The sequence below is a fragment of the Haliotis rubra genome, unplaced genomic scaffold (genome assembly GCF_003918875.1).
Source record: "Haliotis rubra isolate DU_JTF1 unplaced genomic scaffold, ASM391887v1 Scf716, whole genome shotgun sequence".
Taxonomy (NCBI): domain Eukaryota; kingdom Metazoa; phylum Mollusca; class Gastropoda; order Lepetellida; family Haliotidae; genus Haliotis; species Haliotis rubra.
In genome coordinates this window covers 116,103-134,965 of record NW_025767431.1, presented here as the reverse complement: position 1 = coordinate 134,965, position 18,863 = coordinate 116,103, and the positions used below count along the sequence as shown (strand labels likewise).

The window sequence follows — 18,863 nt, the reverse complement described above, 5'->3', positions numbered from 1 at the left end:
AATGTTAACACATTAATGACACATTAATATTAACTATATCTCAGTTGACACATTAATATTAACTATATCTCAGTTGTATCATGACACATTAATGCCAACTATATATCAGTTGTATCATGACACATTAATGCCAACTATATCTCAGTTGTATCATGACACATTAATGCCAACTATATCTCAGTTGTATCATGACACATTAATGTCAACTATATCTCAGTTGTATCATGACACATGAATGTCAACTATATCTCAGTTGTATCATGACACATTAATGCCAACTATATCTCAGTTGTATCATGACACATTAATGTCAACTATATCTCAGTTGTATCATGACACATTAATGTCAGCTATATCTCCTTTATATCATGACACATTTAACGTCTACTATATCTAAGTTTCATCTTGGCATCTTAGTTCAAACAACAGATTGCAGATATGATTGACAAAAGACAAGCTTGCAAACGAAGCATACTTTTTATTATCTCATAGTCTTGAACTGTTCTTATACATTTCACTTCAAATGTAATCAGTACGTATCAATTTCACTTTACACTTCATATCAGATATCATGTTAGGTATTTAATAAGATGTGATCGTAATAACCAGCCACAAACACCTCACCTAACACAAGAATAATGGCTTGGTTTATAGAAACAGTAACGGAGAAAACGTCGTCATGACATGAAAAATGGTAAAAATCACATGAAAGAATAATATTCCATGCCCTATTCATTCAGATTTTCAACGGTGGAGTAATTAAGATCCCAAATTCAAATCCTCCACACAATATACTAGTAACTAATTAATCACATATAAATATTCAATGGTGGTAAACAACGTAAGCTAACGTGATTTTTTAACACATAAGATATAAAGATGTTTTCGTGGGACAAGAATAAAACTGAGTAATGGGAAATGGGAAAAATATACCGTGTATGTTTTATAAATATGAATTAAAACTTGAGTTTCATATTTGGTGAAAATATCAACACGAATGAAAGATGGGGAACACTTAGCTTCTGACTGATCTGTAGATATATTGAGACATATTTCATAGGGAAATTATTATTATCCTACAGCCTTGCCTTCCCTGCAATGCTAAAGCCTTAAATAAAGCAAGTCTAGATTTCCCCAGGTTCTCTGGTCTCCCTGGGGCTCCTTTTTCAATTGAAATGGGTTTATCTGTTACAGTCAAAAATATATATATTCAGAGACTAAGCGTTAGTCTACATATATTCATAAAACCAATATAACTGTACAAAAATCCCATACATTACACAAATATAAATAATGGATTGCAACAAGCTAAAATATACAACTTCCAAAAATACATACACATAGTGCATCGTGGGGACAACAAACAAATATACTGCGTTTGTTAAAGATACAATCCAGTGTTACGTTGAAGCGTTTTAACAAAATAAGGGTTAAAATGGTGTGTCCATGTAAATAGCGAGCCAATGAGGCGAGCGAAAACATATGACGTCATTCCAAAGTGTCACGGCCGCATTCGGAACTTCGGAAGGGTTCGATACGGACTTTCGCGTCATAGACTTTCATATTAAATGTCTCAGTAATATGTAATTAACCACGTCAACATGTGGGTATTATATTATAACTATTATTCTGTTTGTATTTTACGAGCACGTGTTTATAATCCGAGCAAAACTGATGATTCCAAGGTAACCTAATATAACGCTGCAGTTACGCCTATAAGATTGTGGTGAGAGAATAATCGAGTCTGGATCAGACAATCCAGTGATTGACATCATGAGCATCAATCAACACAGTAGCGACACGATGACGTACATCAACCAAGTCAGCGAGCCTGACCGTCCAGGCCATACCGCCCAATTGTGGGATAAGAATGGATTGCTGAAGACCAATTCGAAACTGGATCTTCACGGGCTAATCTCACATAGAGAGTATTATGCAAATTCATTTCAAACTCTTTTTGCTAATAAAATTAAATTGATTAGAATGATTAAATGATTAGTATGCGACTTTGCAAAGTTAAACATAGAACAAATATATAATTGTTTGAACGTTTCTCTGCGAATCCAAAATTCATGAAAACAATTACAGATCACGGAATATATTAAGAGATGGTGGTGTGACCTAATCTCTTGTGGTAAGGAAACCCAATGTGTAGTTAACGGCATATTTTGATACAAAACAAGGATGTTTCTGACAATACAACAGAATAGCCAGTGTAGCTACACTACACAGCTCAACACAGCGTCTTGGGTGCGGTGGAGTGTGTACCCGGGCCGTCCACCTCTGTGTAAGGAATGCAGATCTCTGGGTGGCCCATTTCAACCCCCAGGTCTTCTGTGGGGTTCCCACTTTCAGCTTTATGTCCCTGTTGTATCATGACAAATTAATGCCAACTACATGTATATCTCAGTTGTATCATGACACATTAATGTCAACTATATCTCAGTTGTATCATGACACATTAATGTCAACTATATTCTCTGTTGTATCATGACACATTAATGTCAACTATATCTCAGTTGTATATGACACAGTTGTACTACATGACAGTTGTATTAATGTCATTAATATCATGTATATCTCAGTTGTATCATGACACATTAATGTCAACTATATCTCAGTTGTATCATGACACATTAATGCCAACTATATTCCTGTTGTATCATGACACATTAATGTCAACTACATGTATATCTCAGTTGTATCATGGCACATTAATGTCAACTACATGTATATCTGAGTTGTATCATGACACATTAATGTCAACTATATCTGAGTTGTATCATGACACATTATTATCAACTATATCTCAGTTGTATCATGACACATTAATGTTAACTATATCTCAGTTGTATCATGACACATTAATGCCAACTACATGTATATCTCAGTTGTATCATGACACATTAATGTCAACTATATCTCAGTTGTATCATGACACATTAATATCAACTATATCTCAGTTGTATCATGACACATTAATGTTAACTATATCTCAGTTATATCATGACACATTAATGCTAACTATATCTCAGTTATATCATGACACATTAATGCCAACTGCATGTATATCTCAGTTGTATCATGACACATTAATGTCAACTATATCTCAGTTATATCATTGCACAATTTACGTCAACTATATCTCCTTCATGTCATGGCACATTTAACGTCTACTAAATCTAAGTTTCACCTTGGCATCTTAAGTTCAAACAACAGATTGCAGTTATGATTGACAAAAGACAAGCTTACAAACGAAGTATATACACTTTATTATCTCATAGCCTTGTACTGTTCTAATACGTTTCACTTCAAATGTAATCAGTACGTAACAATTTTTATTTTACACTTCATATCGGATATCATGTTATGTATTTAATAAGACCTGATAATAATAACCAGCCACAAACACCCCACCTAAAAACTCCCCCTTTAAAGGGGGTATTGCATCTTGCTTTTGGGCATTGAGTACCACAGAGTACAATAATACTTTTATAACAGCCCAGTTGTAACAAGGAATATCATCTTTCACACAAGGAATGTTAGTTGTATGTTTTCAAGCTGTGGTTCCTATCTCCCAACAGCGTCGTTCCGTTGTGGTATGACTGACCGGGGTATGTTTTCTGATGGGATATTTCCATATGATAATAACAGTACTTCCATACGGGGTCAGCTTTCAAAACTTCATCACACGCTATAACTAAAGGGTAAAAAATAAATATGTGGGTAGGGGACAAGAGGAATAGGACTTCACATTCTGTACAATTGTGTGGAATCAACAAGCGACAAGCGAGCGCTTCAACCACCAGTCTTCCCCAGAACTTGGGATAACAAACATCTTCGTCACAATCAACATCCACAGTTCTACCCAGTGAGGATGTGAACTGATACTGATACTAAATCACAGTGCTTTGAGGATCAACTTAATAAATACACATGCGTGACATACAACAATACAGCAACCACGTGACAAATACTGACATCGTTAGCAATGGGTTTGCATTAAGCTTCATGTCTCTAAATACAATGTGAGGTTTGATACTGTTTGTGATAATGTCCTTCACAATGAGCCTGATCCATGTACAACGTACACACCAACTCGCTCGTTCACACACACACACACACACACACACACACACACACACACACACACACACACACACACACACACACACACAGCGCGCGCGCACACACACACACACACACACACCAGCGCATACACACCACCATATTCACACGCACGCATACGAACACACACAACTGATTTGGTTTTCATTTCACCCATTGTTATATTTATTTTGTGACAAGTGTAAAACTCTTAAACACGTAAATACAAACAGTCCACAAAAATAAATATATAAGTCAGCGGAGTAGAAACATAAAAGCAGCACCATCGGAAGAATGCATCAAGGTTTTACCTCATGGCAGTGGTACAAGGGGCACTAAAGATTAGTGTGCCCCAGGTGCTGCAATACTACTCTACCCTTTCTAGCTGGAGTACATACACAGATCATACAGTAAGACATTTCATTAACCTTCGGTAATTTAATAAGGGCAACACCAGTATGTAAAGAAGTATGTTGTGTTTACCACTGGAGTGGTTGTGATTTGATTCATGGCATCTTATGCCCAGTATGGACGTCAACATGGTATCATAAAGAACACCTTATATGGTTAAACCCTGTTATCAGAACAGCACCTTCTAGTACATGACCCAATACGCAGCTCTTTTATCATGGATTTGTATAATCACTTAGCACATTGATTTGTTTGACGTTCACCCCTTTTTCGGAACAGTCACTTGTTCATGACAGATAGAAACATGTACAAGAATAATGGCGTGGTTTATAGAAACAGTAACGGAGAAAAAGTCGTCGTGACGTGAAAAATGGTGAATATCACATGAAAGAATAATATTCCATGCCCTATTCATTCAGATTTTCAACAGTGGAGTAATTAAGATCCCAAATTCAAATCCTCCATACAATATAACTAATTAATCACGTATAAATATTCAATGGTAGTAAACAACGTAAGCTAACGTGATTTTTTAGCACATAAGATATAAAGATGTTTTCGTGGGACAAGTAAAAAACTGAGTAATGGGACATGGGAAATATATACCGTGTATGTTTTAAAAATATGAATTAAAACTTGAGTTTCATATTTGGTGAAAATATCAACACGAATGAAAGATGGGGAACACTTAGCTTCTGACTGATCTGTAGATATATTGAGACATATTTCATAGGGAAATCATTATTATCCCTACAGCCTTGCCATCCCTGCAATGCTAAAGCCTTAAATAAAGCAAGTCTAGATTTCCCCAGGTTCTCTGGTCTCCCTGGGGCTCCTTTTCAATTGAAATGGGTTTATCTGTTACAGTCAAAATTATATATATATTCAGAGACTAAGCGTTAGTCTACATATTTCATAAAACCAATATAACTGTACAAAAAGTACCAACAAAAATCCAGTACATTACACAAATATATATAATGAATTGCAACAAGCTAAAATATACACTTTCCAAAAATACATACACATAGTGCATCGTGGGGACAACAAGCAAATATACATAATGTTTAACATACAAAGTTCATGTGCCCAACAAATCTCAAAGTTATATGGTACTGTCACATGTTTTCGCTCGAGAAATACTTTCGAACGCCATTTCGGAGTGAGTACAATTTTTCGCCGCGTTTAGCAATATTCCAACAGGGGGGACACCAGAAAAAGCCTCCACACACTGTACCCATGTGGGGAATCGAACCCGGATCTTCGGCGTGAATAGAGAAAGCTTTAACCAGTAGGCTACCCTACCGCCCCTTGAACTGACTTGTTTGTCAATACTAAAAATCAAGCTACAAAACATCAGGCCCAAATTTCTCGAAACAAATTTAAGTCTGAGTTTTGACTTAAGTTCGAGATTTTACTCAAATTTGAGAAAACACAGAAAATCGCATTTCCCATAATAAACTGAAATCAATATTAAACTCAAACATAGTAGACAATTTGAGTTTGGTAGATAGATTACTTAAATTGTTTGGGCTTTTTTATTTTAAAAATGCAGTTGAGTTAAAAATTCAGCTGTTTCAAATTGTCAAACTCAGTTTGAAATTTGAGTAAAAACTTAAGTTTGTTTCGAGAAATCGGGGCCAGGTTTTGATCAAATTTGATAAACAGTTTGAACAGAATAGTTGTTGTTTTTAAAATTGTGAAAGTTTAAGTGCTGTCAAAAGCCTCAGTGAGGTGTTAAAATCTGCTGTCAGAAACAAATGCTCAATGCGAGGTTCAGTCCATGTAAATAGCGAGCCTATGAGGCGAGCGAAAACATATGACGTCATTCCAAAGTGTCACAGTCGCATTCGAAAATTCGACTTTCGCGTCATAGACTTTCATATTAAATGTCTCAATAATATGTAATTAACCACGTCTTCATGTGGGTACTATAACTATTATTCTGTTTTACGAGCACGTGTTTATTATCCGAGCAAAACTGATGATTCCAAGGTAACCTGATATAACGCTGCAACTACAGCCATAAGATTGTGGTGAGAGAATAATCGAGTCTGGATCAGACAATCCAGTGATTGACATCATGAGCATCAATCAACACAGTAGCGACACGATGACGTACATCGATCAAGTCAGCGAGCCTCACCGTCCAGGCCATATTGCCCCATTATTGGACAAGAATGGATTGCTGAAGACCAATTCGAAACTGGATCTTCACGGGCTAATCTCACATAGAGAGTATTATGCAAATTCATTTCAAACTCCTTTTGCTAATAAAATTAAATTGATTAGAATGATTAAATGATATAGGTGTATAGTTGTTTGAACGTTTCTCTGCGAATCCAAAATTCATGTAAAAACATAAAGAGCAGACAACGGAATATATTATAAAATCGTGGTGTGACCTAATCTCTTGTTGTAAGGAAACCCAATGTGTAGTTAACGGCATATTTGATACAAAACAAGGATGTTTCTGACAATACAACAGAAAAGCCAGTGTTGCTTAACTACAGCTGAAGGGGTCGTTGTCGGCACGGGTACTACAGATATGTACCCAAGGTACGTTTCTGTATACAGAAACGTACCTGGGGTACGTATCTGTAGTACCTGTGACGACAACGACCCCTTCAGCTTAACTACACAGCTCAACACAGCGTCTTGGGTGCCGTGGAGTGTGTACCAGGGCCGTCCACCTCTGTGTAAGGAATGCAGATCTCTGGGTGGCCCATCTCAAGTCCCAGGTCTCTTGTGGGGTTCCCACTTTCAGCTTTAGGGAAGTTCTTTTCTTGGGCAATGGGGCCACGTGGTCCTGTGAGCGGAGCTGAAAGACAAATGATTTGTAACCTCTCGATAGTTGCTACTCCTACAGCTTGATGAAACTGTTGCACACAAACTTGCATTATGAAATAAAAACAGAAAGATTTACCAATAAGTCAATATTTATGGTAGACAACTTTCGGAGGTCGAACTTTTCAGCTTCTGGAAATTTTGTTTTGGGATGATGTCGCTTGTATTGATCTGATTTCATCCTCACTGCTGACTACAACGCGCCCTTCCTAGTCTTAACTCTACTACAACTGTATACTACAACCACAGTATCTGCTACTACAGCTAATGTAACATCTACTGCTTCTACTGCTACTGAGGTGAGGTGAGATGAAATTGGGTTTAATGTCGTGCTTGAGAATATTTAGCTCATATGACGACGTGCATGCGTATGTGCGGCTGATTGTACTAGCCGTGACTGAAGCTGGTTTTATAGTGCTAGCCCACTGAGATACCATGCCGCAGTGAAGCATGAATACCCCACTCAGACACATTATACTGACTCCGAGCCGACCAGTCCTTGTTGTACCCATTATTGCTGAGCGCCAGGCAGGGGCCAACAAGTACCATATTTTAAGGTCTTTTTGATATGACGCGATCGGGGATCGAAGCCGCGACCTTCCGCTCTCCGGGCGGACGCTCTAACCACTACACCACGGAGGCGGTCTACTACTACTACTACTACTACTACTACTACTACTACTACTGTGACTACTGCAATATGTATTATTTCTATTTCTATCTATTTCTACTGCTATTAAATTAGTACCAGTATTACTGCTACTACAACTAATGTTTTTTGCTAAGATTTCTACAACCACTGCTTATATCAATAGGTATATTTACTTCTTGAATTGATGAGCTCCCCTTCCCCCTCTTGAGAGCAAGGTAGAGATGATTTCTGTTCTTCTGGCTCTGAGGTTGGGCGACACATCTTGGCCAGATACTTCCTTTTCCACAGCAGTACCGCAATACCGGCCAGACTGATCAGAATGACAATAATTGCGATGCCGATGATAAACTCGTCACTCCGAGTGTTGTGATCGCTGTCCAACTGCTGCTCATCAGAGTGGGTACTTGTGCCTCCAGGCTCCACGGTAGTGCTGCGATTTGGGACTTCGTTGTGTGGAGCTTGTGATGTTGTACTTTCCATACGGATGAAGTACTCTGAAAAGTTTTCATTATATTGACACATTATCCATTTGATTTAACTCGAAAAAAATCAATAAAATCAAAATTGTGATCACATCTAATTTTTATCGTATCCATGTGAGCCAGAACGAAATTAAAGTCCGTTTGGAAAGAGAATTAGTAAGGTCATTGATTTAGAAACAAATGTGCTTATAGTTTATTCCTGATTATTCAAATACATAGAAGATGGGTTTACTTGGGCAATTGTGGCGACATTGTTCTGTTGTGCCCTGGATGCGGTGGTGATCACACTGCTGGTCACAGGGCGTGCACTCCCCGACCCCGGGGTCGCAGTAGAAGAAGTCCGCGCATTCGACGTCGATGCATTTCTGACTGAAAATATCCCGACGGCGCCTGTTCGACCTCCTCAAATCAGACGCTAATGTTGTACCTGAAACAAATACTGCGTGTATGTCAGATTGAAAAAAACCCGTTTCCATTTATATTCCTGGTGAAATACCTTGTACTTTGAACCTGGCATTGGGACAATATAGTCTTTTATATACCGAGCCTATCCTCAAAACGTAAGGGGCATTAAGAAATATTGTCTAGAGACATGTTGCTGTGTGTATTTGCGTAGCGTCACATTTATTAATGACATGTTGGGCTAGCCCCACAATAGATTTGGCGTTTTGTTTGACAACTGTTATAATCGGTGGCATATGTAAGGCTTGGGTTTATCTGTCATCAATCATCAATTAGAACCCACTGACATTTATAGAACACAAACCTGAACGTGTAGGGTTACACTTCTACATAAACGAAGTGAGTGAGTGAGTTTAGTTTTACGCCGCATTCAGCAATATTCCAGCTATATGGAGGCAGTCTGTAAATAATCGAGCCTGAATCAGACAACCCAGTGATTAACAGCATGAGCATCGATCTACGCAATTGGAATACGATGTCATGTGTCAACCAAGTCAGTGAACCTGACTACCCGATCCCGTTAGTGACTTACGACAAGATCAATTCCAACCCGATCTTCGTGGTAACTAATTAAATAATAGGCTATGTTATTTAATGAACATGATCACAAACAACTCAATGTAATCACTCAAATTATACAAGTTCGTTTATGATCACTTCAAAATGATGATTGGTTGGCCTCGTGCTTACAGAGCCAAACATCACAATAAACAAGTCAAATGGCCAAATTACACAAGAGGCATCACTATTCACTCAGCCAGTACGTATCACAGTCCCAGGACCATGTCTCTTCCATCCTTACTGTAATGCTACAGCCCCAAATTTCTAAATTTTCCACAGGTTCAATCACCTATCTCAATGCAATTGCATGTGACTTTCAAAGTATGTGTTTTCAGACAACGCGCTCGCCTATCCACTATCCACTATCCACTGTTGTTTCCTGCAACATATTTCTACCACAGACAGTTATTAAGACCATACATTCAGTGTATACGTGAAAACGCTAATGGTATGTATAAATACGCTTTGAAATGTGTCATGCACTTACAAGTGCGTAGTAACCTAGATTAGAAGCTTTGCTTTCGTCATGTCTCATTCGACGAATTGTATCACGGCACGTAGTAGCAACGAGGGTCATTCGGTGCATTTCGATAGCGAGGCTTGTGTCTAGTCATGTCAGTTGTTTACATCAGGGAATTCTGGGCATTCCCACTACATTGAGCAGTCAATACGTTCGACTGACATAATTGTCATTTTGCAGAGTATTTTGATTTTATATTTTATATTCAATAAAATATCAGTATTTATCGTGAATAAATTAGACAAAATATAATGTGTAAAAATGTTTACCTCTATCATTTTCTCCCAATTGTTGACAAATCTGTCACTGAACGAAAAGTGTAAATCCCGATAGCCTATAAATGATTAGTTACCATCACAACCAATAATCAACAACCTAGCGTAGTCGCCAAAATACTTGCCACCGTGCCAGAAAACGAAACGATGACGCCATTTCGTCATGTTTCACACACCAGTTTTCTAGGTCAACTTCATCCGTGGATGTTAATGGAAAATGCGGAATATACAGATTATATCATGAATGTAAAAACTTAAACGTCAGATGGCGTAATAACAAGACAATAATGGTTGACGCACTCACCCAGACATCGACTGAGACAGCCAGGATCACGTGCGAGGTCGCAGACATCAACACAGCGTACACACGTCTGAGACAGGTTATTCAAAATGTTGCCAACAGGACATTCCGCAAACACCGAGGACAGAAGGACGATGATTCCACACAAGATAAAGCAGATCCTGCTGAGATTGGTGACTTTCATGCTCAATACATACACGTTTAGCGTGCTCTGACCGCTGTTTGACAGTTGTGATAGTCATGTAAACACGAGTGATCTGAACTTGAATGAGAGTCACATGGTTTGATAACCCACGTGGTATAATACGTAATCGTGGCGGGCCGTTCAAATACCATAGTATACCTTCGGCATGGATATAACTATCAGCTATTAAGTTGAACACTCCAAGCCGGACAAACATAAAATATACGCTTTAAAAATAGAACAAAAATATATCAAGCGTTACATGGTTTAAAATAGTTGCTGGATCACTGCAAACTTAAATTCCAAAAAGCAACTTCGATATGTATGCACAAAAAAGCAATTTAGTGTGTGTTGTATATTTCGCTACCCTCAGACCTGGGTGAATACTTTCTGTGTATGCATACCTAATTAAATCAGTGTTTGTCAAAAATAGTTCTGCTGGCAATTCTACGAGCTTTCTCGCAATCTAAAATGAAATTAAGTAAAACATGGAAATTTACAAAATAATTTTATTAAAAATGTTAATTTTATAACAAGTTTGTAACAATATTTAGAATTCAAGGGAAAATGTCAACAGTTGTAAATTATAAGTGAAATACATCATATCACAAATAACGTGATATTCAACGTATTAATGCGTTTATACGTGCACGTGATGAATGAACATGACATCATACAGAAGTACTTTATGAAGTGCATGTCACCATATTCTTTGTTGACAGAGTGTATGAGACATGGAGTATTTGCAAAGCAACACGCACTCTGCAGCCAGTGAATCACTTTTCACATATGAGCAGTTAGAAAACTATCGGCGGAGTTGGGCTTTAGCTGGGAACTAGTTTTACCAGAGATGATATTCTGCAATTTTACGTCATTCCAAAATACGTCCCAAACTCGACGCTACAATATCCGTTCTGTAATTTACCTGTGTTCATAGCTACGTATTATTTAATATTATACTGGCTCTAAAAAATAGGCCTACATGTTAAGATATTGTTACTCGACGGAGAAGGAGTTACCCCAACTCACTCACTCACACACTCTCCCAACACTGGATGAATATACTCTTAACAACAGGTATGTGTTTGAACACAAGTTATGTATGAAGTAACATATGTAAGACATATTCAGCTGATATGTTCGTCTGTGCTTATATACAGAATGTAGAATATTTCAACAACATTCTTACCCATGGATAGTTTTACATTAATTACATGTACATGTGCAATGCACCCAGTAACTGTACAGTCAAGGTAATGCCATCACGCTACAAGACAATAGGTCACCATCTATCATGTAACTAATAACATCTACTTTGCAAACAACACAGACATTCAGTGAAGCACTTACACACTATGTTATTCAACGCAGGTATATCTGCACCTAAAATAGAGCATCACACTCCTCAACAAATATAGGAACATCGCAAAATCGTATAAAAGCAGGTGTGTGTATATAAAACAATAGAACTTCCACTGGTAATCATATACATATCACTTCAAGATATATACGGGGCGTTGGGGTAGCCGAATGGTTAAAGCGTCTGCTCCTCGCGCAGAAGGCCCGGGTTCGAATCCCACATGGGTACAATATGTGAACACCATTTCTGGTGTCCCGCGCCTGGTTATGTCTGGAATATTGCAAAAAGATGCGTAAAACCATACTCACTCACTCACCCACTAAAGATATATACGTTAAACCATACTCACTCACTCAAGATACATACGTAAAGTTGAGATTGTCATCCTTCAAATAAGAAAAACGAAAGACGTACATGCGAGCGTAAACACGAGCAATCACAGTATGAGCTAGTAACACAAAACGGTGTTTTTCTATCAGAAGCAACTTAAACTAGTCTGAATCAATTCCATCAATTTAATTACTTTAGGTTTTATCCTTTAACGTGTATCGCAACTGGTTTTCAAGTTTGAGTATAAGATTGACAAGGGGCATAAAATACAAACTAGTTCATGTTCCTTCTTTGAGAGGCATTTTAGAAGTTGAAGATGAAGTATAGATGAAGGAAAACCAAGCTCTATGGATGGTCAACTATTTATTGCAATGAGTGCGAGTTGATAACGGTGTTAGTACCTACACCGAAACGTCGCACACATTGCAATAAAGAAGTTGACTATCCATAGAACCTGGTTTTCGCTTGAAAACGGTGTTAGTACCTACACCGAAACTTCGCACTCCTTGCAATAAAGAAGTTGACTATCCGTAGAACTTGGTTTTCATTTAGTTCATGTTCGATGTTAACAGGTGCCTTCGTCACTTTCCTCCTCACGAGTGTGTATCATCACTATCAGTATCAACAACTTTGGGGATTGTGGAGTGACTGGGGTAGGTTGTCAGGTTGGTGCCATCAGCAGATACGGTTTGCGTTGGGGTGGTTGATAGTTGGAGAGGGTCTGACTGAGGTGATCCGTGCAACAGGTTTGTTTAGGGATGGTTGGGTGATAGATGGAGGCAGTCTGACTGGGGTGATCCGTGGAACAGGTTTGTTTAGGGATGGTGTTGTGGTCTGTGAGAACGGTTCATCCAATACAGCATACCGTAGGTCAATCTCAGCAAACGTCTCTGTGTATAGGTACTGGTCTGCTTTGTTCTCGTGGCGAGTTTCTGTAACTGGCTGGCATATTGGTCCTAGGGAGTGGGTCAAAGGGGCTGAAATTCATAAATTAAAAGTTCTCAAGAATATATCGACTGTCCTACTGACCCTGAATCAAATATACCTAATACAGAAGGTCTAGAATGTGTGCCAAGTCAAGATTACTACAGTTTCAGTTTCGGTACACATTTGTTCATGTCTTACACTCACATTGGGTATGGTCCAGACAGACCTTGGTACAGTTAGTGCAGGTCAGTTTAAGGTTCGAACCCACGATCATAGGTTTTTGTCCTCCCCCAAGTATAACAAAACTAACTACTACTCACTTTGGAATTGGCAGACTCGCAGATTCCCTGTTCCTGGCAGCATGGCACCGAGGTTTTCTCCTCATCGGTTGTACACTGTCTCTCCAGGAACTGCCAAATCTGATTCCGTTTCCAAACCATAACGCCAGTACACAGGACAAACACTATCGCAAATATAATCAATACTACAGTCAAGGTAGCGTCTCCTTTGGAATCATCAGGACTCGTATCCTTTGTAGACCTCTCTTCTTGTGAACTGGCCGTAGGTCCCATCCTTTACATAGTAATCTGTTAACACGCAAAAATAGCCATGCCTGTTCACTACTGTTAACTAGTATTTACATATATATAACAACCTATTATAACGCTTATGGTCAATTAAAGAAATCGGAATGACCTGGGGATGATTTTCAATATACTTTGCATATACACATAATACTCGTAAAAAGTATCTATATATTATCTATAAATTAGAACATGCTTATTTCAGAAGAAAATGTTTTACGTAACTTTAACATGAAGCTATAGGTACCACGAAGACATACTACCTGGACATTTCTCCATGCAACGCTTTGTAGTTCCTTGGTGTTCGTGGTAGTCACACAGGTGGTCACACGGCGTACATCCGTGTATGGCGGGGTCGTAGTAGTTGAAGTCGCCACAATCATAATCATCGCGTTTATGTCTGCCGTTTCCATGTCGACGGAATTGTTGGGACTTCTGAGGTGAACTGGCTGTATCTTTTTCTGGCAAATGAATGAATGAAAGAAAATATGAATGACAAAGACAATGAATGAATGACAAAGACTAATATTTTAGTGCTGTGAGTGTACGAGTGTCACATGGATCTTGTGCTTTCCCTCAGATTCAAGAACTAGCTTGCTGACAAGACATGTACTCTAAATGGACTCTCCCCATACATTCAACCACAATTTGTTAAGATGAGGAGCAGCTCAATATTATTCCCAAGCAGCACAGATAGTCAATGTAGATATACATTTAGAGCTTCAGGAGTCTTTACCATTTGCCAACGCCCGCGCATTCACTATAAACACGTATGCGCTATTTTTAGACGCGGAAGTTTCAGGTGTGTCCCGAGGACAGCATTTTGCCATTCTACGTGTACGTTTCCTGTGTACTTTGTACCTGGGATGCTCACTCTCTACCCAGAGTTCCATGCGACAAGCCAGCATAGTATCTCTGCCACAGGCCAGAAAAATGTGACGATTCGTCACATCTTGCACCGTCCATTCAATATAATTTACATATTTCTCAACTCTTTTATTTTTGACGAGTCTACACAACTAATCAAACATCTTTGATAGAATGGTTTAGTTTCATTGAGAAAATATCCTAAAACATGTAACACTATTTCGATTTGCGTAGCGATCCTTTGTTTACATAGGTTGTACGGCTCCACGTGCTGTCATCGAGGCTGATGGAGAGCAAACGATGCAGCCAGTTTGATATCTAAATATGTACTGTCATAGACCTTACTGTCGCAGTTGTGGAAGAATATATATGTAACAATGTAAAACATTATGAAGAGAGCGCCGAAAAGCTTTCGTGAGTCCAGTCTCTTCTTATTATGAATATGCGCGTTTGATTACAAACAAGAGAAAAGTCCGGTCACGTGATATGCAAATTTGCCTGTGGCAGTGGTGTTATGTTAAGTCATCGCTGAGCCGGTGTGTGTGGGATGCCCTGTAGGAACTATGGTGATTGTTTCTTGCCAAGCCTACACTTGTAGTTATGTTACAACTAACATTACACGTGATCCATTGGAACACCAACCGAGGCCGACACATCTCGGATTGTTTTACGTCTATTCTATAACAGGTTAAAGGAAAGTTTTCAAAACGAATGTAAACACGTGCGCATTGTTTATGATTAGGGAAAGGGTGTTGGGGCCTTTTAAATGTATGCAATAAGGAACCAGTAATGAGTGAACATGGTTTTATGTATTCGTTAGCAATATTCAAGAAATATCATGGCGGGTGACACCACATTGTACCCATGTTGGGATTCGAAACCGGACCTTCGGCGTGACAAGCGAAGAGCTGTAACCGCTAGGCTACCCAACCCACATTAGGGCGTTAACATTTTCACATGCGACATACACGCCTAATAATTCACACATATCCAGATGTCCAATCACGTATATGGACATATTACAAGAAATCAAAACAGGTGAAACGTAGTATTACATGTACTTACTCCCACGTCCACATAGTTCCTTACAAGGCACACAGTCGTGCAAGTCAACGCTCCACACAGACGAGTCCGGACACTGTCGCAGTGTCACAGACACTACCTGACCACACACACTCAGTAGTACTAGTACTATTATATCCATTCATCTGTTACTTCACTAGGAGATATGTACGCGATACACAAGTGACATCGATAACACGAGTGTGGAGCGCCCGACGATAGACTGGGCCATACGCAATGAGCGGTGAATCACGTGACCTGACAATGCGCTGAACTTTATGAATGAACACGGGATGTGCGCGTGAATCACGCAGTTTCCTATGCAGCGTAGCTACCAGATGAAGCCCGGGCTTGACGGTGTACTTGCTAAAATGCAAACCCTCGGGATCTGCGCATAAAGCTTTGCAACTTATGCACAAAGTTTCAATGGTATGCGCCTGATAGTATGGCCTGCTATGTAATCTTAAATTGCATTAGTGACTGACTAACAGTCCTTGCATACATAAATTTAGTTAGTGTACAGTACATGTTATTGTCAGTCTTTTGTTAACGAAATATTCCATTTACAGTAATATAATATACTCCATCTATTGTCTGTATCTACAACATGTAATTCATTCAATAAGCTATTCATCTACAGTTACGACTGTAAATTATATACTCCATCTACAGCAGATAATATCTGCTATGTATACGCATGATAATAGTAAACGGTATCTTTCATCAGCTGTCAGTGATATACTTCATCTATAGTAGATGATATACTCAGTCTACAGTAAATAACATATTCAGTCTACAGTAAATGATACTTGGTGTTCGCGGAAAGATGAGCGTTATATGCTGCCCATAAATTCATTATTGCCTTTGTTAATGTCTGTGTGTCTGTCTGTCTGTTTTCAATACTTTAAATCAACTATCATCAAACATACTTTTAGCTGTTTGGTAATTCTTAATTGTGTGTAATCAAATAGCACCTAAACTTTATGTATTGGAATCATCTGAATCAATGTTCTATTAGCCACAAGCCCCTTTCGCCAACCATACACAAAATCCCTATTTCTAAAAGCCATTATACATGTCCGGGTATATCCTGAATTACTGAATCATGATAAAGTAGTGATGTGTTGGCGACAGATTTATCCTGTCAACACAGGGTAGGTCAGTTGTACATGTACATATACTTTGTAGTATCTGTGTACTTTGTGACCATATTTTTAAATTCTATATACTTACAATAAGCAACTCGTGTTATCTTTCGAGTTTCTTTACTGTTTTTATCGTAAGAGAGATTTAAAATAAAATAATGTCTCACAGTCCATCTGCACTGCTATATACAATGTAAATGTATGAGGTCAGTGGTAAGGGACGATGGTCACAACTCTCTTTGATGCAGACAGGACCCGATACATATCTATGTTGTTGTAAATATAATCTTCACATTTACATTTAATTCTATATAGCAAACAATGAAATGCATGAAGAAGTATGGATCCAGACATACTTCTTTTAGAAGTTGAAAAGGTTAACTATCTTCACCAACTCTGACTGACGACAGCCCATAGGTCTGTCACGTAGTTGAAAACATAGGTATTGTATGATAGCTAAAGTTCTGTACAACCCAATCAATGGTTGACGTACCTCTGAATGATCACCTTTGTGACACCTCATGAACAGTCCTGGTATAATGTCCTGTTTTCCTATCTGGACACGAGGACCTAGAGTCAGCCATCGCACGTATATCCCCAGTCTCTACAGACCGTCGTTTCTGTCCCTGAGAGTGCCAGGGAACATGGCAGTACCAGAACGTATGTTATTGTGAGTTGATTACGACATTGGCATTATAGCATAGACAGAGGTGTATTTCTGGAATCAATGTTGACGTGTTGTTGCCCGGTCCCCCAGATAGTTACACATGTGTGATTCGATGTTATTTATGGTACACGGATCATTGTTCCACATGCAGAGTAACTGTTTCACTGTACGTACTTGCAAGATCCACTGGTGACAATCATGAAACTACCTATACAACCACTTCTTAGTTGTGTTATCACACATGCTTGGTACCTGTTTCACACTACTTACCTGCAAGATCCACTGATGACAATCATGAAACTACCTGTACAACCACTTCTGTTGTGTTATCACACATGCACCCTGCGTTTCACACTACTTACCTGCTATATCCACTGATGACAATCATGAAACTACCTGTACAACCACTTCTTAGATGTGTTATCACACATGCTTGGTACCTGTTTCACACTACTTACCTGCTATATCCACTGATGACAATCATGAAACTACCTGTACAACCACTTCTTACATGTGTTATCACACATGCTTGGTACCTGTTTCACACTACTTACCTGCTATATCCACTGATGACAATCATGAAACTACCTGTACAACCACTTCTTAGATGTGTTATCACACATGCTTGGTACCTGTTTCACACTACTTACCTGCTAGATCCACTGATGACAATCATGAAACTACCTGTACAACCACTTCTTAGATGTGTTATCACACATGCTTGGTACCTGTTTCACACTACTTACCTGCTAGATCCACAGATGACAATCATGAAACTACCTGTACAACCACTTCTTACATGTGTTATCACACATGCTTGGTACCTGTTTCACACTACTTACCTGCTAGATCCACAGATGACAATCATGAAACTACCTATACAACCACTTCTTACATGTGTTATCACACATGCTTGGTATGTTTCACACTACTTACCTGCTAGATCCACAGATGACAATCATGAAACTACCTATACAACCACTTCTTAGATGTGTTATCACACATGCTTGGTACCTGTTTCACACTACTTACCTGCTAGATCCACTGATGACAATCATGAAACTACCTACAACCACTTCTTACATGTGTTATCACACATGCTTGGTACCTGTTTCACAC

At 38.7% G+C, this 18,863-nt stretch overlaps 2 protein-coding genes and 1 long non-coding RNA gene across 6 annotated transcripts; all 3 read right to left on the bottom strand.

The window, feature by feature from the left end:
* Positions 1–458: 458 nt before the first annotated feature.
* Positions 459–5,572, bottom strand: LOC124259266. Its single transcript, XR_006893799.1, has 2 exons — positions 3,413–5,572; positions 459–619 (listed from the first exon to the last, which is right to left on the bottom strand). It is a non-coding gene; the product is annotated as an uncharacterized LOC124259266 (long non-coding RNA).
* A 1,567-nt stretch (positions 5,573–7,139) lies between these two features.
* On the bottom strand, positions 7,140–10,939 carry LOC124259263. The gene is made up of 4 exons (XM_046693372.1): positions 10,622–10,939; positions 8,732–8,926; positions 8,191–8,511; positions 7,140–7,339 (listed from the first exon to the last, which is right to left on the bottom strand). The coding sequence occupies exons 1-4, from the start codon at positions 10,800–10,802 to the stop codon at positions 7,164–7,166; spliced, it is 873 nt and encodes a 290-aa protein (XP_046549328.1). The 5' UTR covers positions 10,803–10,939; the 3' UTR covers positions 7,140–7,163.
* Positions 10,940–13,055: 2,116 nt separating this feature from the next.
* LOC124259265 lies at positions 13,056–17,947 on the bottom strand. Of its 4 annotated transcripts, none has more exons than XR_006893798.1 (4): positions 17,571–17,947; positions 14,267–14,464; positions 13,736–14,006; positions 13,056–13,469 (listed from the first exon to the last, which is right to left on the bottom strand). XR_006893798.1 is itself a non-coding variant. In XM_046693373.1 (3 exons), the coding sequence occupies exons 2-3, from the start codon at positions 13,989–13,991 to the stop codon at positions 13,168–13,170; spliced, it is 558 nt and encodes a 185-aa protein (XP_046549329.1). In that variant the 5' UTR covers positions 13,992–14,006; positions 14,267–14,464; the 3' UTR covers positions 13,056–13,167. The 4 variants fall into 4 exon arrangements, 1 of the variants encoding a protein (XP_046549329.1); XR_006893797.1 differs by lacking the exon at positions 17,571–17,947 and adding an exon at positions 15,932–16,166; XR_006893796.1 differs by lacking the exon at positions 17,571–17,947 and adding an exon at positions 15,936–16,166.
* Positions 17,948–18,863: the final 916 nt, after the last annotated feature.